Genomic DNA, 26,576 nt, shown 5'->3' with positions numbered 1-26,576 from the left:
AAAGCTATTTATATGCACATATATACACATATATATGTAAACAGTGTTTACAAGTTGTACATATATAGACATTTTACATACATATATAGGACACAGAGATATATAGGACAAAGATATATGTCCTGACACAAGATAGTACTTATACACGTTCAGCTGATAAGAAAAAATAACCCTGGATTGCCCAAAAGTGAAGGTGCAAAACGCCAGCAAGATCAAAATGATATTTAATCCAAATGACCATGAGTCCCCCCTCCCCGTGCCCAGGCTGCCGGGGCACCCTGTGCTGTGCTACCGCCTCACCCACTGGGCAGGCAGCTGGGTAGGTCCAGCAGCTTCACACAGGAATATGATGACCACAGAAAATTGCTTTCTAATGAAGACCACCAAACAAGGTAAGGAAAAAATCAAGATACAGTGATTTCAGTGCTTAAGTAATTTCAAATTGGATGGAACATGTTAATAAAACATTTACTTTTCCTCTTTCTACTCAGTGTGACTGCATTTACCAGAAAGGTTAAATCCATCTGCAATACTTTAAGTTTCCCCCCTGGTTCAAAGCATGAAGCATGTTCTTATCAACCCCTCAGAGCTTGCTTTGGGACTGATAACTTCTAAGCCTCCCCCTTTCCTCAAAAGTCTGTGAGAGCGAGAAAACTGCAAATAGTTGTATCCTGAAGTGATAGAGTTATCTCCCTAAAAATCCAGTATGATTCCCAGGAATAAATGTTTCTCTCTGATCTCCTCGTGGTCCCTGCTTGCAAAGGCTTGCCACTGTTGAGCAGTTTCATGCAGAGTCCACAGCAGGAAAATTACTTTAAAAGCAGCAGACAAAGAAGAAAAAGTAGAAGCATTGAAGAAAGGGCAGTGTTTTCCACAGACCAATGCATATAAAATTCTGACATTATTCAACATACTTTCAGACCAAAACCCGTTACAGCTCCTGGTACTGGCAGAGATCCATTCTCTATCAGCAAGCTACTATCTGCTTTGCACTTCCACAGTGTTAGTGTATCTTTTTAGCTTGGTTCTATCATTTCTAAGCTGCAATTTGCAAAAATTAATCTCTAAACTTGCAAAGCTGATGCACATAAACAGCAGCAGCAGCAGGAGTTTTTCAAAGAGAATTATTTGCATGTTTACAGCCCAAACCGAGTTTTGACTTAATACTAGTTCATGGCATGACGAATGTTTTTGCAGCTTTCTGCTTAAAAAGGGATGTGAGGATGGGGAAGGGGACTATTTGCCTCAGACTCTGCACACCAGATGAGGGTGGGAGGACAGTGAGAGGCTGTGACTCGGGGAGGTGAGGAGGGAGCCGGAGCAGGGGCAAAGCCCTCCCCCCCAGACTCACTCGTGTCTCATTTTCCAACCCTGAGCTTGGGCCAAGCCGTGGATTTACACTTCAGTTCTCACCCTACTGCAGGGTGAGCACATCCACACTGAGGGATTTGAATTTCTAGAGGTAGGGGGTTTTATTTCAACACCTGCTAAAACAAGAACATTTTTAGACTGTGAAACCTGGAGTGCGCCAGATTAAAATAAAAGGGTCATACACCAGTAACACAGCGAGCAGTGAACATACATAACAGATCTCATTCATTATAAAATGCTTTCAGGCTCTAGACTTCAGTGTAAAAATGTTACTAAAAAGAACGGTGGCACTTACTTCTTTTCTTCACCTGGATACGAAACAACTCTGAGCAACAGGTCTGAGAGTTTTGTGCAAAAAATGGGTTAAGTGATGTGTGAAGGACCTCCACAGCTGCAAGCAATAAACCCCTCCCCAAATGTCAAAGAAACCTTTTTACTATACCATGCATGTTTCTTAAGTAAAGTTTCTGTGTGCTGCAATGAAGAGTGTTACCATTTGTATGGAGTAAGCAAAAACCAGATCTCTAAAGGCTAACATAATTTCTACATACAACCTCTGAAAAACAAGAAATTTCATTAGGATCCAGAGTAGAAAAAAAAACAAAAATAAGTGTTTGTTTTGGATTTTGATATTAATTTTGACTCAAGCCACAGCTAATCCTTCATTCCCCAACCAACGCAAGAACCAGTATCACATGTTGCGATGCCTCTTATACAAATGAGCTGGAAACTAGCTGCTTGCAAGTGGTGCATTTGCACATTCAGCCGTGTGGTGTAATTATAATTCAACTGCGTGTACACACAAGCACAGAGAAATGGGGTTGCTCATTACCTCCTTTGTCAAAGCCTATTTTTCCTTGCAAGATAGTTCCTATGGCACCAGAATAAACAATAATTTTGGTTCTTTGCACATCACCAGCATTTTCCTAGACAACTTGTTCTCTCATTGTCAGTAGTCTGGATTGTATAAACACCACCAATAAAGCCTCCCAGTCACTCTTGTTTTAGAGGTATATTTGTGCTCAGCTTTTAGGAGGAGGAGGAGATGACAAGAAGACACCAGCAAGTGCACACGCGCGCGCACACACACACACACTTGCACACAGGGTTGCACACACATTTGTTTCCCTACTTTGCTGATTGAACAGGTTCCTTTGCAACAGTGATGCACAAAACCGGACCATCTCAGTCCTGAATGGAGCTTCTTGCTGTACGTGCTCTTGGTATGCTCTGATGCTGGGTGAGAAGCCCTACATGGATCATATGGATGGAAAAAGAGTCAGTTCAAGCACAATTCAGCACATCACTTGGAAGAAAGACCCATCGAGGTATCACCTCACCTTGCATTTGTGATATCCCACGCTCAGGCACTGTACCAGGGAAGGCCATTACTAACCTACAATTGTAATTACCAATAACATAACTTTGATAATAACAGATGGTAAGTCCATGGTGGATCTGAGCTGAGCTAAGTGTTTCCTACATAACAGGCTCAGGCAATAACTGGTGGCCCCTCCTTCCTTCTCAGCATATTCAGTCACAAAACATAAGTGAAATGATACTCTCAGGAACACCCCTGGAAATTTCAAATACAAGGATATTTAGTACAAGCTCTTCAACCTCTTGATCCTACATGGACCAAGGCTTGCATTCATCCCCTATGTGAGCCAACTGAGGGGATTATTGCTAGAAACTTCTGGCTTTATCCATTTCCAGAATAAGGTTCTGCGTATTTCACTGATTCTTCTATGCAAGACAGGCTTAGTCTCACAGTTGTTTTAGAGAGAACCATTTATATATGTAATAAAAAAGCTATTTCACCACATTGCTGAAAATTCCATCATGTTAAAGTTTATCTTAACAGTATATCATTTACAACGTATTAATAAAGGAGTAGTAAATATTATATTGTTTTTGGCATAAAGAGTACATTACAGGTATTTATAAACACATCAGTAAATGTTACAGACTTTTAAGTAACCCTACTGACCTGTAGCATAAATGCTTGCAGCTACTGATTCACAATATATAAACACTTTATGGATAAACTTTTACAAGCCATTTATAAATATACTCTCAGTAAGAAATATGACATACTCCCAAGTAGACACAGAAATAACTCATAAAACCCAAGATAATTTCAAGAAAGAGTACAAGTCTTTTTATTTGGTTTAGTTCCTGTAAATTAAAGTTATACCTCAGAGCACAGAAGTAAAATTAACACAGAACAGCATTTTTTTAAAAATAATCTTTCATTGTTTTTCAAATGTGGAACTTCACAAAAAAAAGAGAGGACCTGAAACAGTCAAGCTAGATGGCTCTGAAGATGAATTTCCAAGCATAAGCAAGTAGCATTAAATCTGTTCCTTCTCTCTCTATGCCATTTTATTTATGACACAGGTAGTTTGCTTGTAGGTATCTACTAATACGGGGAACACATCTCATCTAACTGCATCCATCTCAAAATTAGTTGCCCAAGTCAGCACTGGTCACCTAGCTAATTCAATCAGTGGAGCAAAACGGGCACATCCAGAGGACAACCCAACTCATCTGCCTTAGACTGCTTTGTCTAAGACACACTCACCCTCTGGAGAGGCCTTTTTCTCACCAGCAAGGCAGTCACCCATGTTCCCTCTCTAGAGTTGGACCAGTATTGTGTAGACAGCCACATCTGAGTAAGTCCCAGTTTTGAAGTCTGCTGTTAAACAACAGCTGCACAGTCAGCTCAGCGTGAGATACGATAAAGGTTTAACTTGTGAAACTGAGAGCTTCAGCTCAGGCAAAGTGTCGTCTGTCAAACTTGACAGACCTTGCAGGAGTATCAGTATGACGATCTGGGTTATCGTGGGCATGGATGGAAAATCAGCAGCTGACACTTGGAGGCAGTGACTGACCTGGATAAAACGTCTGCTGGATTCACACCTCAGCACGTGTCGCTCACAGCGACAGGAACAGGGTGTGAACCACGTTGGACCCCAGTGGGTTTCAGGCTTCTGCATCTGTCTTCCCCCAGCAGCTTTAACCCATCACTATCCTTATTCTGGGCAGACAAGAGGACAGAAAGGTGAATTTGTGTCTGTTTCTCAATGCTGGTGCTTCAACGTGTACCTTTATAAGACCACCTGGAATATGGCAGAGCCGTCCCTGTTGTTAATATCAAGCGTCAGTAAAGTATTTTGGATAAATCTGGATGAAGTGCTGAGATGAACTGTAATTAATCACTACGAATATACAACTGCCTCTCTAGAACAGTTTAGGACTGTACGGGTAAAATTTCCTCTCAATCTTACACTGTCATGAGGAACTTCCTTTGGTATCAACTTCTAACTGGCTCCCTGAGACAATGATAGCTCTGTGGAAGGGAAGGATGTTTTATACAGTCTAACCTCATTATAATGAACCCTTTGAATAAACAGTTGATATATCTGAACGCTCACCACAATTAAAGTGGGGAATTTGCTCCATCCGGCCAATGGAAAAACACCCGTATCTGAGACAAACACTCATACCTAGTACAGTAATAGAGTTTTGTTCACAGCAATGAAAAACTAAAGTACTTTCAAAAGAAAATTGTGAATACATACATACAGAAATAGTTTATTATGCTTTCAAGGTAGATTTACTATGCTTTAAGAAAAATAGGAGCTACATCATCTTTGTTAAGTTGCATTTTTTTTTTTTTTTTTTACGTAAGGCTAATTAACAATGCGTAAATGGATAGCTCTTACCAATTTGGCTGTATAAGCATAGCACAACGGGACTCTCCTGTTCTGTCACTAAGCTGTGAATCTTGTTGCATTCCCGCTTGTATTGTAGGAATAAAACAGTCTTCAGAGCACGTAAGTCTTCTCTACTTTCTGCCTACAGTCTATTCCTATGCACTGACTGAGCTGGATGGCAAGCAATGCCATGTGTGTCTGTTGATAACTGAGGGTAGAAGACCAGAAGGCAGCAGCCTGCTGGTAAATGTGTGAAAATATTCACTACTGATACCCATATCCTATGGTTGGATTTGGCATGCAACATCTGCATAAAAAACCCCTTGTGTGTCTGTCTATAGAAAACACCAGAAAAATCTCAGTTACCTATTAGCAATCTCTATTCAGCACTTGAATACCAAGGAAACAACACAGCAATATCTGTTAGAAAGAAAACATTGCAAAAAATATGCTTTGCTCTAACCCATGCTGCTACTACTACAATTTTCAAAAATACTTAGCTCATATACCCAGGCTTTTTGAGAGCTGACTCAAAACCTGCAGCTAGCCTGAAGTGCCCAGTGTATTCTCTTTGCTGTCCTTGAGCTCCTTCTGAATGATAACCATGATGCAAAGCCAGCTGCCCATCCCTGCGATGAGAAGCTGGTCTTGTTCTTTCCCATGCAATTACACCACCATTTCTAGTAGTACTACTTGCAACGCATTGTCCCCTCTAAGTGCAAAGAAAAGGCACAAGTACAAGAGTCTCTTAGTAAAACATTAATCTCAGATCACAGATTTATTTTATGGATTTGCAACACAGCCCATATTACAAACATTGTCTGGGAACATTTACAAGAATAAATAAGATGGACTCGCAGTTGTAAAAAAAAGATTACACTTCACTGTAATGTACAGTCAAAAAATATATCTGATATTCATTGACTTGACATTATTTACCTTCCTTCTTTTAAGCTAGAAAGAAAAGACACTGAATGCACAGTGTTAAGATTCTTGTATTTATATTTTTTTCCTTTTTTTTTTTTTTCATACGTGCTTTATCTATCAAACATCCAAACTGTACAAGTGAGTTTCACCAGTAATCCATAAAGGCCAAAGAGGAGGGGAAGATGGGGGCGGCTTCGCAACAGCAGAGATTAGCTCTCATGCAGCACTCCTCCCTGCTGGCAAAATGCACCCAGGGAGCTGGAATAGGACACTGCTGATCCAGATGCAGCCACAGCATTGCTGTGTGAAGGAGCGCCAGGTCTGGCAACAAGTGATGCTAGTAGATTTTGATTTCAACAGGGTTGGGGTGGGGGAGGAAGGGGGGGAAGAAAAGGAAGGAGATTAAATCAATACAGGAGTGAATTTTGTCAATGTGGTGAGTCAGTAGGGGTTAAAGGATGTGTTAAGGATACAGCTCAACTTTTGGCATAGAAGTACAGTATTTAAGTGCTGGAGATGTAAGAAAGGGCTACAGGGGTGACGGGGGAGTAATGCCAGTTCTGTTCCAGGTACATGAAAGTCCATCACATGAAGTCTGGTTAGACCTTCAGCAATGCAAACAACTGACCACCATTTTTCCTGGGGAGTCTTTAACGTTAGAATATCTAAATTCATGAAAGCTTGTGAAGTGCTGGCCACACTCCCACTTCCATCCCTGAAAACACACTCATTTCCATAATTTCACACAAGTAAGATTTCCTGCAAGTCCCCATTGAAAGATGATGTACTCACACAAGGAAATAAATCTCTGTAGTGCAACACGCTTGAGGAATCTTACAAAGTCCCCCAAATAGCAGTGTTTCAGGGTACCTGATCTCCCAATGAAAAATATCTCCACTGAAACGCTGTCATTTAGCCTCCGCTGAAGTAACCACTATGCTGTTGGATACCTATATATGAAATATCAGGACTGGTCCCAGAGGGTCCATCTACAGTGTACCTTCACCTTGCAATAGGCAAATCCTTGCTCCAGACAAAGTGGCGTGGACTGGCTCATGTTTATACTGCTTAGAAACAGCTCATGCCGAATTGGGTAATTGGGTTGCAGAAAAACATTTTAGTTTGTTCCCCATTCATTATTTCTATTTTTCATTTTTCTTTTTTTTTTTTTTTTTTTCCTTTTTTTTTTGTTTGTATTGTGGGTGTTTGTTTGATTGTTTGTTTTGGTTTGTTTTTTTCCACCAGGAAACACTATGGGAACACCAGCAACTGTCATTCAGTCTGCTGCATTATTTTAGTTCTTAAGGCTCAAGTTGAAAACAGAATAGTGGTGAAAAATCTGCTGCATGCACTGGGACAAGGATGGAAAGGCTAATTTAGATCTCTCATATTTTTACAAACTGAAAAAGCTGCCAGGTTTTCACAATTATGCTAGTCCAACATGAAACTGTGGGATATTCTGAGTATAGTTTATTTTTTACAAGGGAGGCTTTTAAAATATTTCAACACAGCAAATAAAGATTATAGACTAGAGGTCACTGGAAGGCAGCAAGATTTTTCTTTTTTCTTTCCATCACACTCAGTACCACCAGGATTTGGTCTTGATATATGAAAATGTATGATTTTGCTTGACAGTTACAGCAAACTGTACATTCTTCAAGTATGTACACGAGGAAGATGACTGATACCTTTTCCAAGTCAATGAACAGATAATACATGATAGATTTTCCTAGTGGTCCTTGCCAAAACTGCAGAAAGTGGGCTTTGCTTGCTATGCTGTTGGCTCGCCCTCGATGAAAGAAGAGCTGTGGGTATTTTGGGAACAGGGAAAGAGCACTTGCATTTAAATTGTATATTATGTATGTATGGCTATAGAAGACTGCAATCTAAATAAATAGGAACACAGGAGGGCTAATGGAATCCTTATTATTCACTTCTGTCTCCCTGACTTTAATTAGCTGGCTCCCCCCAGTTCTACTCCTGTAAACATCTGTGCGGGAAAGATGCAGTAGTTTGTTCTACCGTTTCACAGTTTCCTAGGAGGTATACTGAATTTTTGACCCAAAGGCCGTGGTTATGCTGAGTAACTTTTGCCACATGGCCCCTTTTATTTTTCTAACAAACCAGAGTTGACTCAAGTTTGTACACTCAAATGAAAATACAGCAGGCTCACACAAAGTTCTTGAGATGCCCCTTGCACTGGCTGGAAATACCATAAAAGTTAACTGCGCTACCAATGTAATGGAGTTGATTGTTTAAATTTATTACAGGACAATGAAGCTTTCCAAGCAGAACATTTCCACTGCATTGCACGTCCAGGACCACGTGCTTCTCTGGGATGACTTATTAAGAATTCTCCAAGTGTGACAGATAGAGGCACCTCGTAGTTGAAGATTCCTCTCTCAAGCAAATCTTTTATATTTGTCCCTCAGGATTTTTTCCCTCTGTTACACTCTGACTGCCCTGTCTCCACAGAGCTCCACAGCATGGAATGTGGCATTACCTGTTTTTTTATGATCTTGGCATGAACTCAGAAGAGTAAGAAAGATGTAAGAGCAGCTGTGCAAGAATGAGAGACAGAACAAGGTGCAGACTTCCTACCTGTTTCAGGACTCCAGTTAATCTGCTTCCTCCTCAATGTTTGGTTTCTTCCAAAGGAGATTTCATCTCCTTTCCTTCTCTTCCAGATGGCAATTGGCTTAAACACCTTCTGAATCACCTGCTGCAGGAGCCTCTCTCCTTTCTCTGACTCTAGAGTGCACCAAGAGCAGTGACCAGCAATCCCTGGCTGGAGATTCCCAAGGGAAACCCCAAAAATTACTTCTAAAGGGCCTGTGAAAAGTAAATGGAAAAACAAGTCTACCACCCGCTGACTTAAATCTACTACTACGGGGTCTACATTGCCACTGAGCATTTTATTCACCGAGCAGGGAGTTTATGGATGCAGAATAAAAGACTGGAAACTACTGGCACACAAATGTATTCTGCTCTAGGCAGAAGTTTGGGGATTCCCTCCTCTGCCCTACAAAGTTACAGGGGCCAGACTGATTGGGTGTCACAGGCATTTCCCCAAATCTCTGTCTCCTTTTTGGGAGTTACCCGGACACGTGTGTGCACATGGGCAGGGGCTGAGCAGGAGAGGTGGTGGTAGAGAAATGGTGGTTTGATTTGGGGATAAAGGCCACTAAAGATGCAGCTTTTCAGTGCATGTAAAAACTTTCTTTCATTGCTAACTGCCTGTTGTCCTCGGACCAAAATGGACAACTCTAGCTCACATAAATGGCTAAAATGTGAATAAATTAAGAGGGACCCACCAGAAAGACATAATTCTGTGCAACCTTGCTGAAGAATTTAAATCACAAATTGAAAGGCTTCCTACTAACCTTAGTCCAGGGACTTCCCTGATCAGAGACAACCAATTATTTCAATCTGCAGACATAAATAAAACCACCAAATTCCAATTTGCTTGCTTGCTACCAGAGGTCCTGTTTCTGTTACCTTCACATATACACTGTACTCCCTTGCATGGTCTCTTCTCTTTACGTTAATAATCAAGTACCTCATGTCTATTTACAGGAGGTCAGATGCCTGTTTCCTTATAGGTAATTTGAAGGGAAAAAAAAAAAAAACAACCCAGAATAGAACACAGCTCCTGCGGAGATTTTAATTAACAAAAACCCAAACCAAACCCACAAACCACCACCAAACAAACACAAAACTACGAAAAGAAAAGATTGTTAAGACCTACTGTACCTTTTAGGGGTTTTGGTCTATCTCTTTCTTGCAGACAGCTCAGCTCTTCCTTCTCCAGCAGCCAGCCTAGATAGCTCTGGAATGCTTTGCTTCAGTTACATCCCTTAATAATTTGTTAGTTACCTCCTGTATGAGATAGTCACCCCTGAAGCACCCATCTTTACCTATTTCTAGTCCCCTGTATTTCAGACTAAACTTTAAACTATGACTATGCTATCAATAAGCGATGCTCCCTCACCCCTGAAGATGTCTGAATGGGAGTAAGTTTACCTTCATTATGGCCATTCAAATATTGTCAATATTGTATTCTTCCAGCGTAAAATTTAGTCATTGAGGAATTCACCTTTTCTACTGTACATTATCACTTTCCATCCACAGCAGGGGATGCTTAGGTTGGAAAGCTTGCCCTGACTATTAATCCTTTCAGGAATGAAAAAGCCTCCTTTATCTCATCTCATAACTTCTCTCTTTCCCAGCAAAAACAAACCCATGATCCATGATCTTGCTTCAAACACATTACCTATTTTGCTATAGGCTGTTCTCTGGGGTTTAAACAACCTCAAAGTAATAAGGTTATTTAAAGCGAGCTTCTCTTCTCTTTCCACACAATTCCCTTCATCATTAATTCACATTCAGCATATATGCATTGTGCAGTAAGGAACTGCATAAAGATCCATAAGCCAGCACAGACTGGAGCTGGGTCAGTCCCCCAAAAGCAACGTAACTGCATGATAACAACTTGGCAACATAATCTGTGGTGTTTGCTAAGCATCCTTCCACACGGATGGTAGGCTGGACATTAGAAGAACATTGAGACACGAGGCTGAGTTGCCACATAATAAGCTGTGACCAGCAGTTGGGCTGTGGTAACCAAAATTTGCATTAAACTTCTTCCTTGCAAATACAAGGTAAAATTTAGCTTAAATATCTTTCCCCACAGTTTAAGCTAATGTCACTTGGCATTTGCAGAGGGCTAAAAGCCCATGGTGAGTTGTGGGTCAGCTGATACACGTATCTGAGCCTTTCATAGCATTTTTCATACCATAAAACACATTCAAACCTACCTCAAGACCTTAAACAACTACTCCACTGAAAGTGCTGTTCTGCTCTGCTCATCCAACACCTTCTTCTCTCCATGCACACAGCCCTTCTGTGGGCTTACTTCTAGCTTTTTAATCCACTTTCCTTCATGTTATCGTTCAGCCCTGAATTACCTCCTACACTTCACGTCTCAGTCATTTTGCCATTTCTTCTACCTCTTTCTTCCTTTTATCTTGGCTGTCACGCTCAGTGCTTGCACCAGTCTTTCAATAACTCATGAGGGGGACCTATTACTATGCTAGTTTCCAAGTACAATTAATAGAATGATAAATATTAATTAATATTTCCATAGTATCCACAGGGAGTGATTCCCTTTGGTTTCCTGGAGTTAGCAAAGTCACGAACACTTTGCTGACTTGTAGTTTCTTCCTATCTGGGCAGTTGTTGAAAATTCATGTTCTGGGATCAGGATTCCCTCTCCCCTCTTCTTTGATAATGGCTCCTAACTCCTGACCTACACTGTTACAGCAAGCCACCTGTAATCAAAGCAGTAATATTATGCCTTCCTTCTCATTTTTATCTCATAGGTTTGCTTTCTCTTCATTTGTTTCTGCAGAATCATTTGTGTTGCTTAGTGGCAAAAGTAAAAAAAAAAAAAAAAAAAAACAAACCAAAACAAAAAAACTACAGACAATTAAAACCAGTAGTTTGTTTCATGAGATGCCAGACATCCACCTGCGGCCCCAAGAGAAACCAAAAGTCTCTGCAAGAAATCATGAAATCAACAGAAAGGACCAACTACAAACAGAGCAGAGGCACCTGTGAGGGGATTCTCACCAATACTTTACGGCACACTGGCTACATCAGGGGCAATGTGGTTCAAGGTTGTTTAAGACCTTCATGATATCCACTTGGAACAAGCCAAAAATCCAAAGCTCCCTGGCAAGAATACGAGTTAGGCAGTTCAGCATCCTATGAAGCCCCTTCTCTGCTTAGCAAGAAGAGGGTTATTGCTGTTCCAAGCATCCTTCCCTAGACTGCTGCAGGTCCTGGTAGTGATGACAAGTTTTTGGTTAGATACTGGTATGTTTGAGTTGAGAGTTGCTTTTATCAGATTTAGTTTTCATCCTTCATTGTCAAGGCAAAGGTATGACTATTGAAAAAAAGAATGACCATGAAGCAGAGGTGCTTTTTGAATTTACATACAGAATCAGGATTTTTTTTTTTTTTTAATTTCTGGCATGCTCTATGCCAGGTATTGACATGACAGAGCTCCCAGCACAGTCTCTGAGTATTTACCTGAGGGTGGAAAACTACAAGGTAGTAAGAAAGTGGAGTTTCCTTAAACTCTTACCTTCAGTCTACCTTTTAGCAAGTCTGTATTTGAAGAAGCCTACATCTCCCAGAATCTAATTTACACACAGAGCAACCTTGTATCCACTCACCCTCAAGATAAATAAATGGATAAATTGAAATACTGAATATTGTAAAGACTTGTTCATTCAATTATTTTTTTCTCCAAGATTACCCTGCAGACCTTAATGATTAACTGCTTAAACATACTCTTTCAGAAAAGCAATTTCTTAGCTGCTAAGAAGTCAGAGTGAGATCCAGAACCATGGCAAAACACATCTGGTGTTTGTTTCAAAGACGGAGAGTTGCACAGGCATTTTTGCAGAACAAAACAAAAGCTGTTTTGCTTAAGAAGGAAAGTTGCTGTGCTAGTCTAACACTTTTCTTAACACATGTCAGAATAGGTTTCTGTGTATGTACATCACCTTTCCTACAGCTTGGATGGGTTACCATTTTGAAGCTTGTGTAGCCTTGAAATCTGAATAAATCACTCAAATACATCTGACTGTACAACAGTTTGGATATAGTGAGGAAACCTTGACTAAACCCAATTTTAAGATTACCTTCAGATTTTAAGCTCTTGAGCAGGAACTTTCTTTGTTCTCTGTTTACACAGTGCCTAGTTCAGCAGGGTCCTGTCGTGACTAGGGGTCCTAAGTTCTATAGCAATACAAATAATAAATAAAAAATAATACATAGTATATAGTCAATAATACCTACTTTATACCCTGTTTTTCAAAGACACACTGCACCCCAGCAAATACTTGAAAAATATGGTAACAAAGTTACCAAAAGTTGCAAGACAAATGCAATTTGTTTGATGCAAATATTTAAGGTTTAAGTGGCTGGGAAACTCATTAATGGTATTGCTTCACCGGCACTGAAACAAACACAGACCCGAGAGATGTAACCGGCTCATGCACAGCCTTGGGAGCCTAGCAGAAACTGGGAGCAAACATTTGTGTAGAAGCCAAGGCAGTGAATCCATGAACAGCTTCTCATCTCCACCATCTATTTTCATGCTAAAAGGGACTACATATGGGAAGAGAATTCCAGCGGGGTTTTTTTGTGTTGGCCTTTTCATTTGGAAAAACAAATAAAAGGAGACAGATAAGGTAGACAAATTGTAATGAAACATTTCATATATCCCCTATGGCTATCTCATTTTTCCCAAATGACTGCTGCATAAAATTAAAAAATTAAAGACTGGGATTTGAGAACAAAATTATAAATTAAAAAGGAGACATTTAAAAGAGAATTTCCTAAGGGTTTCATTCCTTCCCCACTCTGCAGCAAAGAGAGCAAAAATACAATCCAAAAGAGGAGAGAAGAAGTCAGAGGGCATTAGAAAGTCCAGTCTTTCAGCCTGTCTCCCATTTTGCTAATTTTTACAGTAGGTTATTTAAGAAGCAGTAGATGTTCCAATAGAAAGCAGGCAGCAGCAAACACAGGCATCATCTCCTCCTTCCAGCGAGGTCTGTGCAATCTCAGTCTCTTGCTCCGGGAAGGAGAGGTTTTCCTTCCCACACTTGTTACTGCCTTCCAGTGTGGGAGAGGGGAGAAGCGTCTGCCACGGATTGGGGTCTGGCATTCCAGAGGCTCCCCTCCCTCCACTGGGCTAAAAGGAACTCAAGTATTCCAGTGCAACCTCGTATACAAATTTATATTGTTCCTGAAAGAGAGAACAGAAATCAGTGGCGTTAGGATACAAGTCTCATTCTACAAGCTGCCAGAAATGCCCCCTCCCTCTTTCTTATGCCATTTGGCAGAACCAGGCAAACAGTAATTGTATTTCTTTGTGATCCTGAACAAGCATTACTAAGAGATGGTACCATCAATGGAAGAGAGAAGTACTCAAAAAGACAGCCACAGTATGGACTATTCATTATTTGCTTCAAGCCCTCAGTGCATGCATTGCTTTTGGGGAAAGAATTCAGTGCAATCGATCGAGATGATTGAATTCAGGACAGTTTAATCTCTTCGGTTGCAGGGAGCAAGGCCTGGGGTTTGGACGGTTCTCCCTTCCTGGTTTCAAGTCATGTCACAGCATTAAGCACCGGCTGTACACATGCACGGGAGGACAAATTGCTCCCCCCCCACCCCCCCCCCCCCAGCCATGGTGACAGCTACCTGGGGTCCCACCTCCTGGAGGCAGCTGGGCGAGAGAGACAGCGTTCAGCACGCTGCCAGGGGAGCTGCCCCCCAGCTCACAGAGAGCAGTGCTGGGCCAGGAGGAGGCACTGCACGTGCTGAAATGGGACTGATTTTAATTCTGATGGCTTCATGTTATGATTTGTTTTGATTCATACTGGGCTGAGCCACGAAATCTTTTTTTACCTATCCTCAAGGCCCCCTGCATACGCTGGGTGGGGGTGAGGGGCAGGGAAAAAAGCTTACCAGTGACTCCACCATGTTGGATTTGTTATTCCGTAATGTTTTCACTATGTGGAACACGTCAATGATATTTTGCTGTTGAATCATTTCACACACGCTGCAGATGGCACAGAAGGTGCCGCTGCGTCCCCCACCGTTCCTGGGCGCAGGAGAGAAGAGGCGAGAGGTGAAGGCAAGGCTGAGGGAACGGCGGAGAGCGCTGCTCACACACCACGAGCACTAAGAAAGGCCTGCAACGTACAGGCTGGTTAAGGACGTCCGAGGGTTTGTGAAAGGGGAGACCTGCATGGCAGGAGGCAGGGATGGAAGGGCCAAGGCGATGCCTGGCCGTGGTGGACAGGGAAGCCCCAGGGCCTGCAGTGCTGCTCCTCACGGCTCCGGGGCTCACGGCAGCTCTGGTCAGAGCCGGACACGCGGCAACGCTGCCGCCGTTGTGTCTGGGCTCCAGGCATGGGACCTACCTACGCAACAGAAAGTAGCAGAGCTACTCCTCACGCCATCAGTAAAGTCTCTGGGCCAGGATGCTATAACGTAGCACAATATTCAACTTGTATCACAAATGTAATTTCATTTTACGTGGCTGAAGCGTGGCGAACCGCCAAATTTCCAGATCCACAATCAGTGCTCTTCAGACAGCATTTTGTGAGGTTACAGACATTTTCCTACTTACAGGCAATGGACAACAGTCCGTCCGTCTCTCCCATCGTACTGTTCCTGCCACTTCTCCAACCTTCTGACCACCTTCAGGAGGGAGCGTTTGGAAGGAGGAGTGTCCCTGTATGCTGGCCAGCCAATGTACTGCAGGTGCTGAACTATGCGATATCCGTCCTGAGGCTAAAACAAAGAGCACTTTCAAGATGCTAAATGGAACAGGGCAGAAAGCAGAGAGAGAAGGTAAAGCAGGGGGCACTGGTTACACGGCATCTTTCCCCCTGGATCTGATGACACCCATGCTAACATCCTCCACTCGGGATACCTGATACAGTGAGGAAACAAGGACTTTTTGGTAATCCAGGTAACAATGATAACCTCAGATATTACAGAGCCGGGCAGAAAATAGGTGCATAGGATCCCTTATTTTGTTTCCAGTAGAGAATAAAGTCTCATCAGACTGTACAAATACATCAGATGTGTCTTTCCTGGCTGCCTGTGCTGGAGATTAGTTATGCCATGAGAACTAAAGGCAAAGAAAGCCCTCAAAAAAAATCTCTGGGGACTGTGGCAGGAAAGGATCCTCATAAAAATTTTAGCGGCAGCCACTGGTGTTGAACACAGATGGGTGCAGAGAGCTGTGAGTCTACAGCATCCACCCTGCCAGCTCTACATTTATGAGCCAGCTTCATCCTGAGAGTCACAGAGATTTAGTCTTATTAGCTATATGACTTCAAGGCTGTCCCTGGTTCAGAAACAGTTAGCCTGGGATATAGGAAGGTGAATATTGAAGTGATTTATCAGTTTGTGTGGTTGGACCACAAGGTTCACTCTGCAATGCTACGACTGAATTGCTGTCCAGGTTCTGACCATACAATCAGAGACTGATGTGTTAAACAGCTTGGAAATTTAATTTGTGGCGCCTGTTTCCATTTCTGATTAGAAAACATGAAAAAGGAACAAAAGAGGCGACATAATCAATCTGGAAAACACCTAATGAGAGAAAAATCCTTTACTGAAACCCTTCTCTACAGCCCTGAAGTTGCATGGCCAGGGTCCAGTGTGTAGATAAACTTCGTTTCTATCATTTCAGCTGTCCTGGCACTGAGGGATACAGACAAAGAGTTGCTTACTGAAATGGCAGTTGCTTATTTATAGGGAAAACAGTGGCAGTTGGGAATCCCAGTCTAGCCAGTAAATGTTACATCTATCTACAGAGACACTGCATAATAGTTGACAGATGGAGAGCTGCTGATGCTATCCCAGTTTATTTCCTATGATACTGATGGTTTTATATTGGCTATTGGGTGATTAATTGTTCTCAGATATACACAGAAAAAATGCTTTCCATTTAAATACAGCTTTTCAGCTTCTATCATCCACTTTCTACTTTCAGCCAAGAGTCTTTTACCAATACAGACTGATGCAATTAAATGTTAATTAAAGAAAGCAGCTACTATAGTCTGCAGTGGAATTTTGTTCCTAGGTAAAAGATTCAGCATCTCTAAACCAGAAGCCTTGGTTCTGCCTCCTCCTTACACCAAAATATATTTTTGAGAATAAATAGGGAATCTGGTACTTCACTGATCTTACCCTGGCCATGTTGCAGATCCGGAATATCCGGTTGATGATATCTTCATCAATGTCCGCTGAAACAAATTCTACTTGAATTGGGCCATAACAACAGGATGTCTTCTCTGGCCAGTACTGCATGCAGAGCTGGAGAAAATGCCAAAAGGATTAGAAATAATGTTAACTTAACAAGGAAAAGCATGTTCAGTTTTCTTTCCTTTCATATTTATAACTAGCTCAAAATCCATAACCAATCTTGTATTACATGTATATGCTCAGAGAAGACCTTATTCTAGCTCAGCAAACATTTTTTGTATTGTGAATATGAAGAAGTAAATAAATAAAGAAATTTTAGAATCTTGACTTCTTCCCCCTTCCCCCTGCCCCCCCTTTTTCTTTTTTGTAGGAACACAATTTGTAACTGATCGAATTCTGGGGTCTAAAGGTGCAAGAAAGGTGGCTGACAAATGAAGCTTCTGTAGGGGTATAGATTTAAAATGAACATTAAAAGATTAGTGTCTGTAGGTAAATTTAATAGGAGCTGCACAGGTTTGGTGTTAATGAGGAAACAGCACATGCACTAAGAAAATTTATCTTAATTCAAGCAAAGTGGAACGTCTTTTTTCTGCAAGATGAACTTTTTAGTTTTCTGACTCTACCAGCAAACAGGGGAGGGAAAACGAGTTTGGTCTGAGAGCAATGACAGCAACTCTGATTTCAGGGCGAACCACAACTGAATCTCTGAAGTTTGTGAAGCAGGTTAGAAGTCTTTTTTCTTATGCTGATATTACTGAAGTGAAAGTACAAAAAAAATCCTATCCACACAAATTACAATCTAAGTATTTCAAATCCATCTGGAAATAGATCATGGTGAGAAAATATTTTGCATGAGATCTCATTAGGAGTTTCTGCTGAGATTGTATTTCTTTCTGGTTTTTTCTTCCTATTTTCAAGTGTAGTTTTTTAGAAGTTTTGAAACCCCCAGATGCTCATTTGAACTTGATCTCAAGCTTTTCAAGTTCAATCATTTCCAGTAATAACGTCAAGTGTGTGCATGCTGCTGCATTAATTCTGTATTCCTGTTATTCCTTCAATCATATGGGATTGAAATTGGGTGGGATATTCACGCAATTTTTGTCCTTGTTAGTTTTTCAAGATTAAGAAGCCAGCCAAGACCATATAAGTGAGTCCTCCTTTGAAGGCTGTCTTTACTCTTCACTCAGACTTTCAAGTGGCCTACAGATCTCCTCTCAAAGCATCTGTCCAAGAGGTAAGGAGATTTGAGCTGAGCAGGTGCTTTAGGAAACAACTGCAAGGTGCATTGGAAAGAAGAAAAAGATTAAACCTTTCCTTAATATTGAAAATATGCTTTTCATAAAGTAGGTCTGTGAATGGCCAACTACTCAAATATATATGTATAGACAGTGCTTAAAATTGTCTGTTACGTTCTCTGACCTCTACATTGTTTTAACTGCACCTTTTCCCTGCATAGCGGATTTAAGGTTCATTTACCTATTTATTTTAACTCTTTTCCTCTCTACAGTTCAGGCACAGCTTTTATATAAGCAATTTTTATGTTTCTGTTCTACTCATGAAGATGAGTAACATAACCTGCTCATCACAAATATGGTATCTGCAGGCAACAGTACACCAACAGTTTCATAGTGCTTATGGTACAGCACTTGGATTAGTCAGTGATGAACAGCTAGATAATTACAACATCATCATAAAATGACAGTACAAGCACAACATTGTTAAGTTTCCTTTTCAGAAACCTCACTTTCACAACTGATCTGCTGGAGGGTATGAAGGCTCTACAGAGGGATATGAACCAGCTGGATTGATGGGCTGAGGCCAACTGTAAGAGGTTCAAAAAGGCTCAGTGCCTGGTCCTGCACTTGGGTCACAACAACCCCGTGCAACACTACAGGCTTAGGGATGAGTGGCTGGAAAGCTGCCTGGTGGAAAAGGACCTGGGGGTGTTGGTTGACAGCTGGCTGAATATGAGCCAGCAGTGTGCCCAGGTGGCCAAGAAGGCCAATGGCATCCTGGCTTGTAGCAGAAACACTGTGGCCAGCAGGACTGGGGAAGGGATCATCCCCCCGTACTCGGTGTTGGTGAGGCTGCACCCTGACTACTGGGTTCAGTTTTGAGCCCCTCACTACAAGAAAGACATTGAGGTGCTGGAGCGTGTCCAGAGAGCAACGAAACTGGTGAAGGGCCTGAAGAACAAGTCTTATCAGGAGTGATGGGGAAACTGGGGGTGTTCAGTCTAGAGAAAAGGAGGCTGAGGGGAGACCTTACCACTCTCTACAACTACCTGAGAGGAGGTTGTAGTGGGGTGGGTGTTGGTCTCTTTTCCCAAGTAGCAAGTGATAGGATGATAGAAATGTCATCAAGTTGTGCCAGAGGAGGCTTAGATTGGATATTAGGAAGAATTTCTTCACCAAAAGGGTTGTCAACCATTGGAACAGGCCGCCCAGGGAAGTGGTTGAGTTGCCATCCTTGAGGTATTTAAAAGAAATGTAGAGGTGGCACTGAGGGACATGGTTTAGTGGAACTTGGCAGTGTTAGGTTTATGACTGGACTCGATGATCTTAAGGGTCTTTTCCAACCTAAATGATTCTATGATTTCAAACTGTCACACCTTGCCTTGAAAGCTCATAAGATACAAACTTTAAAACCATCCTTAACTTCCAGTGCTAGCTGGGTGTTTTTGGCATTGTCTGAAGCCTCGAGTTAGGTGACACTATGCTAGAGCAACCATCAAAGTGACATCATGCATTGCCAAATCTCCTTTTCTGTGCCTACAGACCACCTGATAAAAACAAAGCTTTGCTAGGAATAAAACAAAGCAGGTAAAGTCTTGTGAAGAAAGACAGTCACAACATTAACACTGGCTGAGGCTGATAGGTTTGTGTTTTCCAAGAAAAAGGTGTGAGAAAGCATGTCATTTCCAGAAAAAGAAGTGTTTATCTTTGAAGTGTCAGAAAAAAAGGAAAAGATTAAATTTGCCCCTGGATTCAATGCCAAGATGCAGAATCAGGCAGAGTGAATTGGACAGGAGGCAGCAAATGCACAAAACCTCCAGTTCCTCACACAGTGGTGGGACTCTGTGGGGCACCAAGAGAGCCCACTTCCAAGCAGAGCTCTTATGGAATCCCATGGCGTTCCCCTTGAAGGCAGATCCCCTCAATGAACGGGGTGGTTGGCTTCTCCATTACCATCAAAAAAAATACCAATCATCTCACTGCCTTCAAGTGTGGTAAGATTTTGAAGACAGAGAAGAGAAAAATGAAAAATTAATCCATGAAGTACCAACTACTTGAGGGTTCCTCTCCTCTTGTTTAACAAGTGCTGTAATGGTTGAATTAGCCATGCCAAATGTACTCTTCACACAAATTGCATGATTACACCTTTTTGAAAGCTGTTATCTTCTGCCACTCATCAGCAAGGTGGCTGGAAATGCTAGGACAGGAGGAACTGCAACAGCTCCTCCCCTGGCAAGCTCAACTCCAGAAAATAATGGTGTGTTTAGTAGCCAAGAAACCAACTTACACATGACACTAGAAAGAAGAAAAAAAAAAAAGACACAGTACAATGTACTTCTCCAGAAACTGTGCAAACCACACTTCTCAGTATTACAGAATTGCATTGGAAATCTCAGGGAAAAGATCCTTTGAAAATATGAAAGGGAAGAAAGCGGGTTTGGGAGTAAAATTTAGGCCTGCAAACACAACATATTTATATATCCCTGTTAATCACAGTAACAGTTAGCTGCCTTAGAAGGAGAAAAGCATGTGGACTTATTCTTCATTATACCCCAAAACATTACCTATTACTTTCCAGTTCCTCTTCACTTGTTTACTGGGGTGGGGCACAAGAAAATGGCACCCAAAACACTCTTAAAAGCATCTGGATTTGAGAAGAAATTTATATGACAGAAATGATTAAAAATCTCTTACCTGTGCTGCATCCATCTCATTCAGCATCACAACAGAGGAGCAGTTATAATCAAACACCAGCCTCCAGAAGTCTGCTATGGTGTTGGGCAAAGGGTGTTGGGTTACAATAAAGGCAGCAGGTTGCTTGTGGCTCTAACAAAAGAATAAGATTAGTTAAAAAAAAAATTCAATCAACTTTTATTCAAACGAATATTATACCCGGGAGGCTATGGCTAGGCAATCTGAGCCATTTAACCAGATTATACAAATCACATATCCTTCTCCTTGTTATCGCTCTGCAATGAATGAATGTCTCATAATGGGATTCTTTTGCTCCCAATGAAGACATTTCAATAAAGAAGTGTCACAAGAGCAGAGATTACCCAAATCAATTATTTATATTTTGAGACTCAGCAAATAATACTAATTCTACGATTACTACTACTACTACTACCATCAGTAATATTAATAATTGGAAAGAAAACAGCTGGAAGCAAATGCTATTCTTTTTGTTGCAATGGACTCTTAGGAACTACAGAAGGGATTAGCCCCCTCATCTGGTATTGCTCCCTGGTGATGTAGTGCTGCAGAGGTGGCACATTTGGATCCCAGCCATCCTTTAAAAGCTTGTGGGGCAATATTCAGAGCCTGCAATGTTGGCATTTAATTTCTGATGCTATTCTTTCCCCTCAAAAAAGCCCTCTGACCTCAATCTCCCTAACCACGAAGGGGAGGAACTGTGCTCCTAACCTCTGCGGGGCTGTGTTAATGAATGTTTGCGAGGCATTTTGAGATGAAAGGGTACAAGCTCAAAACTTTATCGCTTTCCAACCACGGCAGGCAACGCTTAGATGAGCCTACAAACTGCACAGTCCTTTCTGCTGTACATCTGTGAAAGCAGACTTGAATCAAAAGGCACAATATTTCTGGGTTAAAAAAGATTAAAATTAAGATTATGTATTTAAAGTAAATAAATAAACAAAACCCCAAAGTATTAAGATGGCAGCTGTGGGGGTTTTGCCTTTTCTCCTCCGTATGAGTCAGTTGTGGGTGGAAGTGCTGAGCAGACCATGCCAGGAGGGGGAGAGGGTGTTGTGCACACTCTGCATCAGCTTGCAGGGTGGCTGTGCCTTGCTTCTGAGTGTGCACGTGTGAGGAGGGTGATGGGACAAGAAGTAGAGAGAAGTAAAAGGAAATGATTTCCTGGGAAATGATCAGTCTTGGAATGGATCTTCCTCTTTCTGCCTACTCTGTGTATCAAACCTAGGAGCACCAGTATGGGTCAAAAGCAGTTGTACAAGAAGAACAGAAGCAACATAGTGGTAAAGAAAATAGTGAATCTTACCTCTTATCTAGACTTAAGAATATGGCATTGTTTCTGCTGTGTTTTTTCATTGTGGACCAATATAGCAGATTGTATAACTGGCTAAACTGTTGGCTGAAGGTGAGATGTGTTTCTGGGTTTTGTCATTAGGAAGAAAAAGAAACGTGCACTATCTGTTTTCTCTGCTACAGGTGAGGAGCCAGTCTCACTGTCCTATTTTAAAGGGAAGGTGACACAGGGATATTGATTACTTATGCAAGAGAACACATAGGATATTGGGACAACAACAATGACAGGGATGCGACATGGACTCATGTCTGTCTTCAAGCTCCATACATTAAATACAAACCTATCACCACTTCTGTATGGCTTGACTCAGAGATGTGGGTAGAGTCTCTTTGCTTAAAGACTATGTTAAATTGCTTCAGGGGAAGGTGAGGGACAGTATTTCACCTATCTTCTTAACAAGCCATTCTGTAGATGCAAACATGGGCTTCCAATGATTCTCATAGGAAGGATCCTAAGGTCTGTTTACTTGAAAGGGACAGAGGACATGAAGAGGAAAGGTCAGGAGTCTCAAAATCTGCTGGGGAAGAATGCCTCCCCTCTGTGGGCAACAGTAGACCTTTGGCTGTATTCCCAAAAGCAAACTCAAAGCAGAAGAGGATGGGTTTTAATGCTCTGCGGTCAACAGGCTGTTTTAACTAGGAGCCCAGACTGAGCGCTTCGCTCCCTGTGGGAGGGTTCACATGGCATTCAGTGTCTAAGGTTAATTTTGGTGAATACAGTCCAGAGACACCTGCCAGATTGCCTTCCTGGGACAGTTCATGCTTCCAAACCCAGGTGGCAACCCAGTCTAGGTGTACCATCATCCCTTCCTGCTCTAGCAGTTCTTCCATCATAGCTTTCGTGTAATATGCAGGGCAAGCTGCAAGTCAAATAAGGTTTGGGGAGAAGCTTAACAAAATGATAAGCATGAGAAATCTGTAGGGCAGAGGTAAGTAAAATGATCAGCACTGGGACTGTTGTCAAGTGTTCGCCAGCATGTGCCTATCTTCAAACAATGAAAAAGCTAATGATAGCTCAAGGAAATATGGGATGGATGATCTCTTGTAAGAGCCTGTGCTTGGTATTAGACTGCAGACATGAAGCAACTGGAAAAGACAAAGAATTTGCAAGGTCTGTCTTCAACAAGAACGCCTATGAAAATGTGGGATTTTGGTTGTTCCTTTCTCTGATTTTCTTTTCAAGAGCTGCAGATTCCTCTATGGAAGGATAAGAGAGAGCTAGAGAACATCATAGTGGCTGAATTTCAATAACAAGTGAAAAATTCCTTTGTACAAAATTTTAATTAGCAGGAATTTTGTGGTGAAGGATACAAGTATTATCAAAGTGATTTGAGGTAATAAGGGCTGAAATGTGCAAACACATTCCCGGTCCCAAAGAAACCAGAAAAGAATTGATTGCACTTCTACAGATTTGCCAAAGCACAAAACACACTTAAAAGGAAAAAAAAAGTTTCCTTAGGCATACTTGCTATGAAAACATCACAATCTTTCTGAAAAAAAATCTAAAATTAATTATATGACCATTTGACTTAATCTCTTAAATGCAGTAGTATCACTGTTCCCCAAAGACTGAATGAACAGACGAAATTAAAAAAGACTGGCCCCAACACTGCTAGGAAAAAAATGATGACATTTCACCCTGGGTCATATTTACACATACACCAACTACAATAATTAGTGGCTTTAAAGACATTTCTGTCTAAAGGCAGTTAGGCACCACAGCAAAAAGACAGCATCAACATAATTCACCCCATACAAATGACCTGTGCTGTGAGATTCTAGCCTATAAACAAAGCCTTCAGACAGATTCACATCAGCTTAACTCATGTCCTTCAGCCTTAAAGTATTTTGTACATCTGATCCCTGTACTCCCATATTCTTAACTGCATAAGCTCAAATAAATCACTTGTTCCACACTGCAAACCATTCTTTTCAAAGAGCTGACCTGGCAGCTCCTTGCAAACATTTTTCTTCCAAGTTGTACAACAACCAATGCATGGGAAGAGTTGTCCCACCATTTCTTTGTCCACCTGCCTTTTTATGACACAACCTCAGACTGCATGCTCATTAACTTCTTTGTCAAATATCTTCCACCAATGTGAGGCAGAACTACAATAGTAGTTTGATAATCATAGTCTAGGTGACACATTTCTCTGTGCCTTTGCCCAGTTTGGAGATGTCAGCCCCAGAAACTGCATGTAAAAAAGCCTTTTTGCTTTGGATCCCTTTCTCCCAGAAAAATATCCTGAGAACGAATAAACACAATGCAGACTAGGATCAGTGGGGACAGTGCAGTGCTGCTTACATCCATGAGTGCAGCATTGATGTAGTTACTTGATTCGCCATCCACAGAGATGAGGAAGGGCAGGCACCGGTCCAAGGGCAACACATCCATGCAGCGGTTCTTGTCATGGTTCCTTGGCAAAAGACCAATGCTGCAATCTTCTGGCCGAACACGTGGTGTCACAATATTGAGTGTCTGTGAAGCGGGAAGGGAAGAAAGGAAAGAAAGACAGAAGCATGCTGAGTGTCTTTGAATTTACTTCCAATAATGATGCCATCTGCAAAATATGTTTGTTTTAAAAGTGTTTAGACTAGCAGATCTTCAGGATCCCAGAGAATGAAAAAGGAGCACTGAGGAGCTTGTTGCTGTTCTAATAGATTGCATTTTGTACATTGTCCTGAGGTGCTCTTCTGAAAACCATAAGCTTTAGCAAAAATTGAGGGCACTATACACCTTGCAACAATTTCCAGCTCCCCACAGCAGTTAGATAGCATTTCTGTTCTTTCCTAGACATTGGAAATAGCTGTCACAGGTACAAGTTGCAGCTTTGATCTGGTCATGGAGTGAAACCTCCTCGTGTTTCCACCATCCCTAGGGTGGAAGCACGCATCCTTCTCCTTCTTCTAGTACCTTGAGTACTGACATGTATTGCCCAGCAGGTCAGGCTGGGTTAAAATCCTCTGGTGATTCCTCAGTCAAACTATTGATTTATTTATACAATGCATATAAAAACTTAAGAGAAAATGCTGGGGTTTTTTTAACAGGAAAGTCTGTTTGTTTCATATATTATTTAGATTGATACTTTCTTTTTGGTATGACACATAGGATGTTTCACTTACATACTCATCCCTTATCTCTGGAGTGCTGCTGTCAGTCTTTTACTCTTATCTATCTTTCCCATAGCTTGACAAACTATATTTCTTTAAATCTAATTTAGTGTTATCCATTCTGGAGGCCTCCTGACAAAACAGTCCAGGTTGGTCAGCAGGGGTCAAAAATAGCAAATCAAAGTGAACGCATCTTGACACTGTCGCTTAAGCCATGGCAGATCAGTGCCTATCTGATGTCATTGTACTTTCACTTGTTAGGCATTCTCTTTCTGAGCAAAGCCCATGAAGTCATACAGTGAACTCCTTTGCAGCCATCAGAGGAACACAGAATATTTAGGGGACAAAAATTCTTTCAAAGAGTTTGATCTCTGCTACAGAGATTATGAATGGAGAAAAGAGGAGTGTCAAACAAATCAAGATGAAGTAATGTGTCAAAATATAAAATTTGAAATAATATAGTTGCTCTAATCTGTGCAGGTTCTACATAAAACTTGATGTCTAGAGATGGAAAACAGGTAGTTTTGCTAGGGAAGAAACATGAAATCTCAGATCTCTGACAGTGGAGATAATTAGACAGGTGACTTCTTAGTGATTTACCCCTGTCTATTTTATGCTCTTCCCCTCTCTCCCTTGTTTTCGTACTTACTCTTATTACAAAAACTCTCCAGAACGAGCTTTTGCATGTTCAGACAACATGTAATGCATGAGAAATACCCCCAGCCTTACCTGAGGGCCAGTGGGACCTAAATAATACAAATTGCACCAACAGATCTACAATTAGATCAACTGGTTAATAAAGATCGTAGCAGGAGATACCATTTTTTGCATTAAATCCAGACAATTAGGGCTGAAGAATGCTCTGAGCCAAAATCCTGTAAAAATAGATTCTACAACTATACAGAAAATGAACCTCTTATGCAAAGTACAGTGGAGCATTTCCTTCCCACAGGAGTTGCCAGCCCCTGGCAGCATAAAAGAACAAGCACACAGGCGACAAATCTCATCTCATATCATGATAAAATAAGCCCAGCAAGTGGTGACTCTTTTTTTTTAATAGCATAACAGCATTTGATGAAACTAGGCTTTGTCTTCTTCATGCCAGGCGTCCAGAAGCAGAAATGCTTTTACAGATCTGATATCACTTGATAAAACCAGATCTTTTTTTAATTGAACTGTCATCAGTTGGGATCCATATTCTTTTCTCTCACTATACCAACCCTGATGACTCCCTGTAACGTTTCAGATAAAAAACACACGTTCTCCCTTTGCACAGAGAGGGAGGAAGAGAAGCCTCTGACTCAGACTGGGGCTCCCAAAAGACATTCTCTTGCAGCAAAAGATACTC

The 26,576-nt window shown here is 41.4% G+C and overlaps 1 protein-coding gene across 8 annotated transcripts in view; it reads right to left on the bottom strand.

Moving 5' to 3' along the window:
- Window positions 1–5,836: 5,836 nt before the first annotated feature.
- PTPRT (protein tyrosine phosphatase receptor type T) overlaps window positions 5,837–26,576 on the bottom strand; it is a 467,676-nt gene continuing 446,936 nt past the window's right edge. For all 8 annotated transcript variants that reach the window (XM_033003561.2, XM_042800879.1, XM_042800881.1 and 5 more), the window contains 6 exons: window positions 24,423–24,596; window positions 20,747–20,878; window positions 16,803–16,928; window positions 15,229–15,392; window positions 14,562–14,697; window positions 5,837–13,836 (listed from right to left, as the gene is read on the bottom strand). In XM_033003561.2, the coding sequence (XP_032859452.1) occupies window positions 13,783–13,836; window positions 14,562–14,697; window positions 15,229–15,392; window positions 16,803–16,928; window positions 20,747–20,878; window positions 24,423–24,596 (786 nt within the window). In that variant the 3' untranslated portion in view covers window positions 5,837–13,782. The remainder of the gene's footprint in view (window positions 13,837–14,561; window positions 14,698–15,228; window positions 15,393–16,802; window positions 16,929–20,746; window positions 20,879–24,422; window positions 24,597–26,576) is intronic.

This window comes from Tyto alba, unplaced genomic scaffold, assembly GCF_018691265.1.
Source record: "Tyto alba isolate M040663 unplaced genomic scaffold, T.alba_DEE_v4.0 Super-Scaffold_33, whole genome shotgun sequence".
NCBI classification, from domain to species: Eukaryota; Metazoa; Chordata; class Aves; order Strigiformes; family Tytonidae; genus Tyto; species Tyto alba.
The sequence above is the reverse complement of the archived record's forward strand: the minus strand, read 5'-3'. Positions and strand labels throughout refer to the sequence as shown.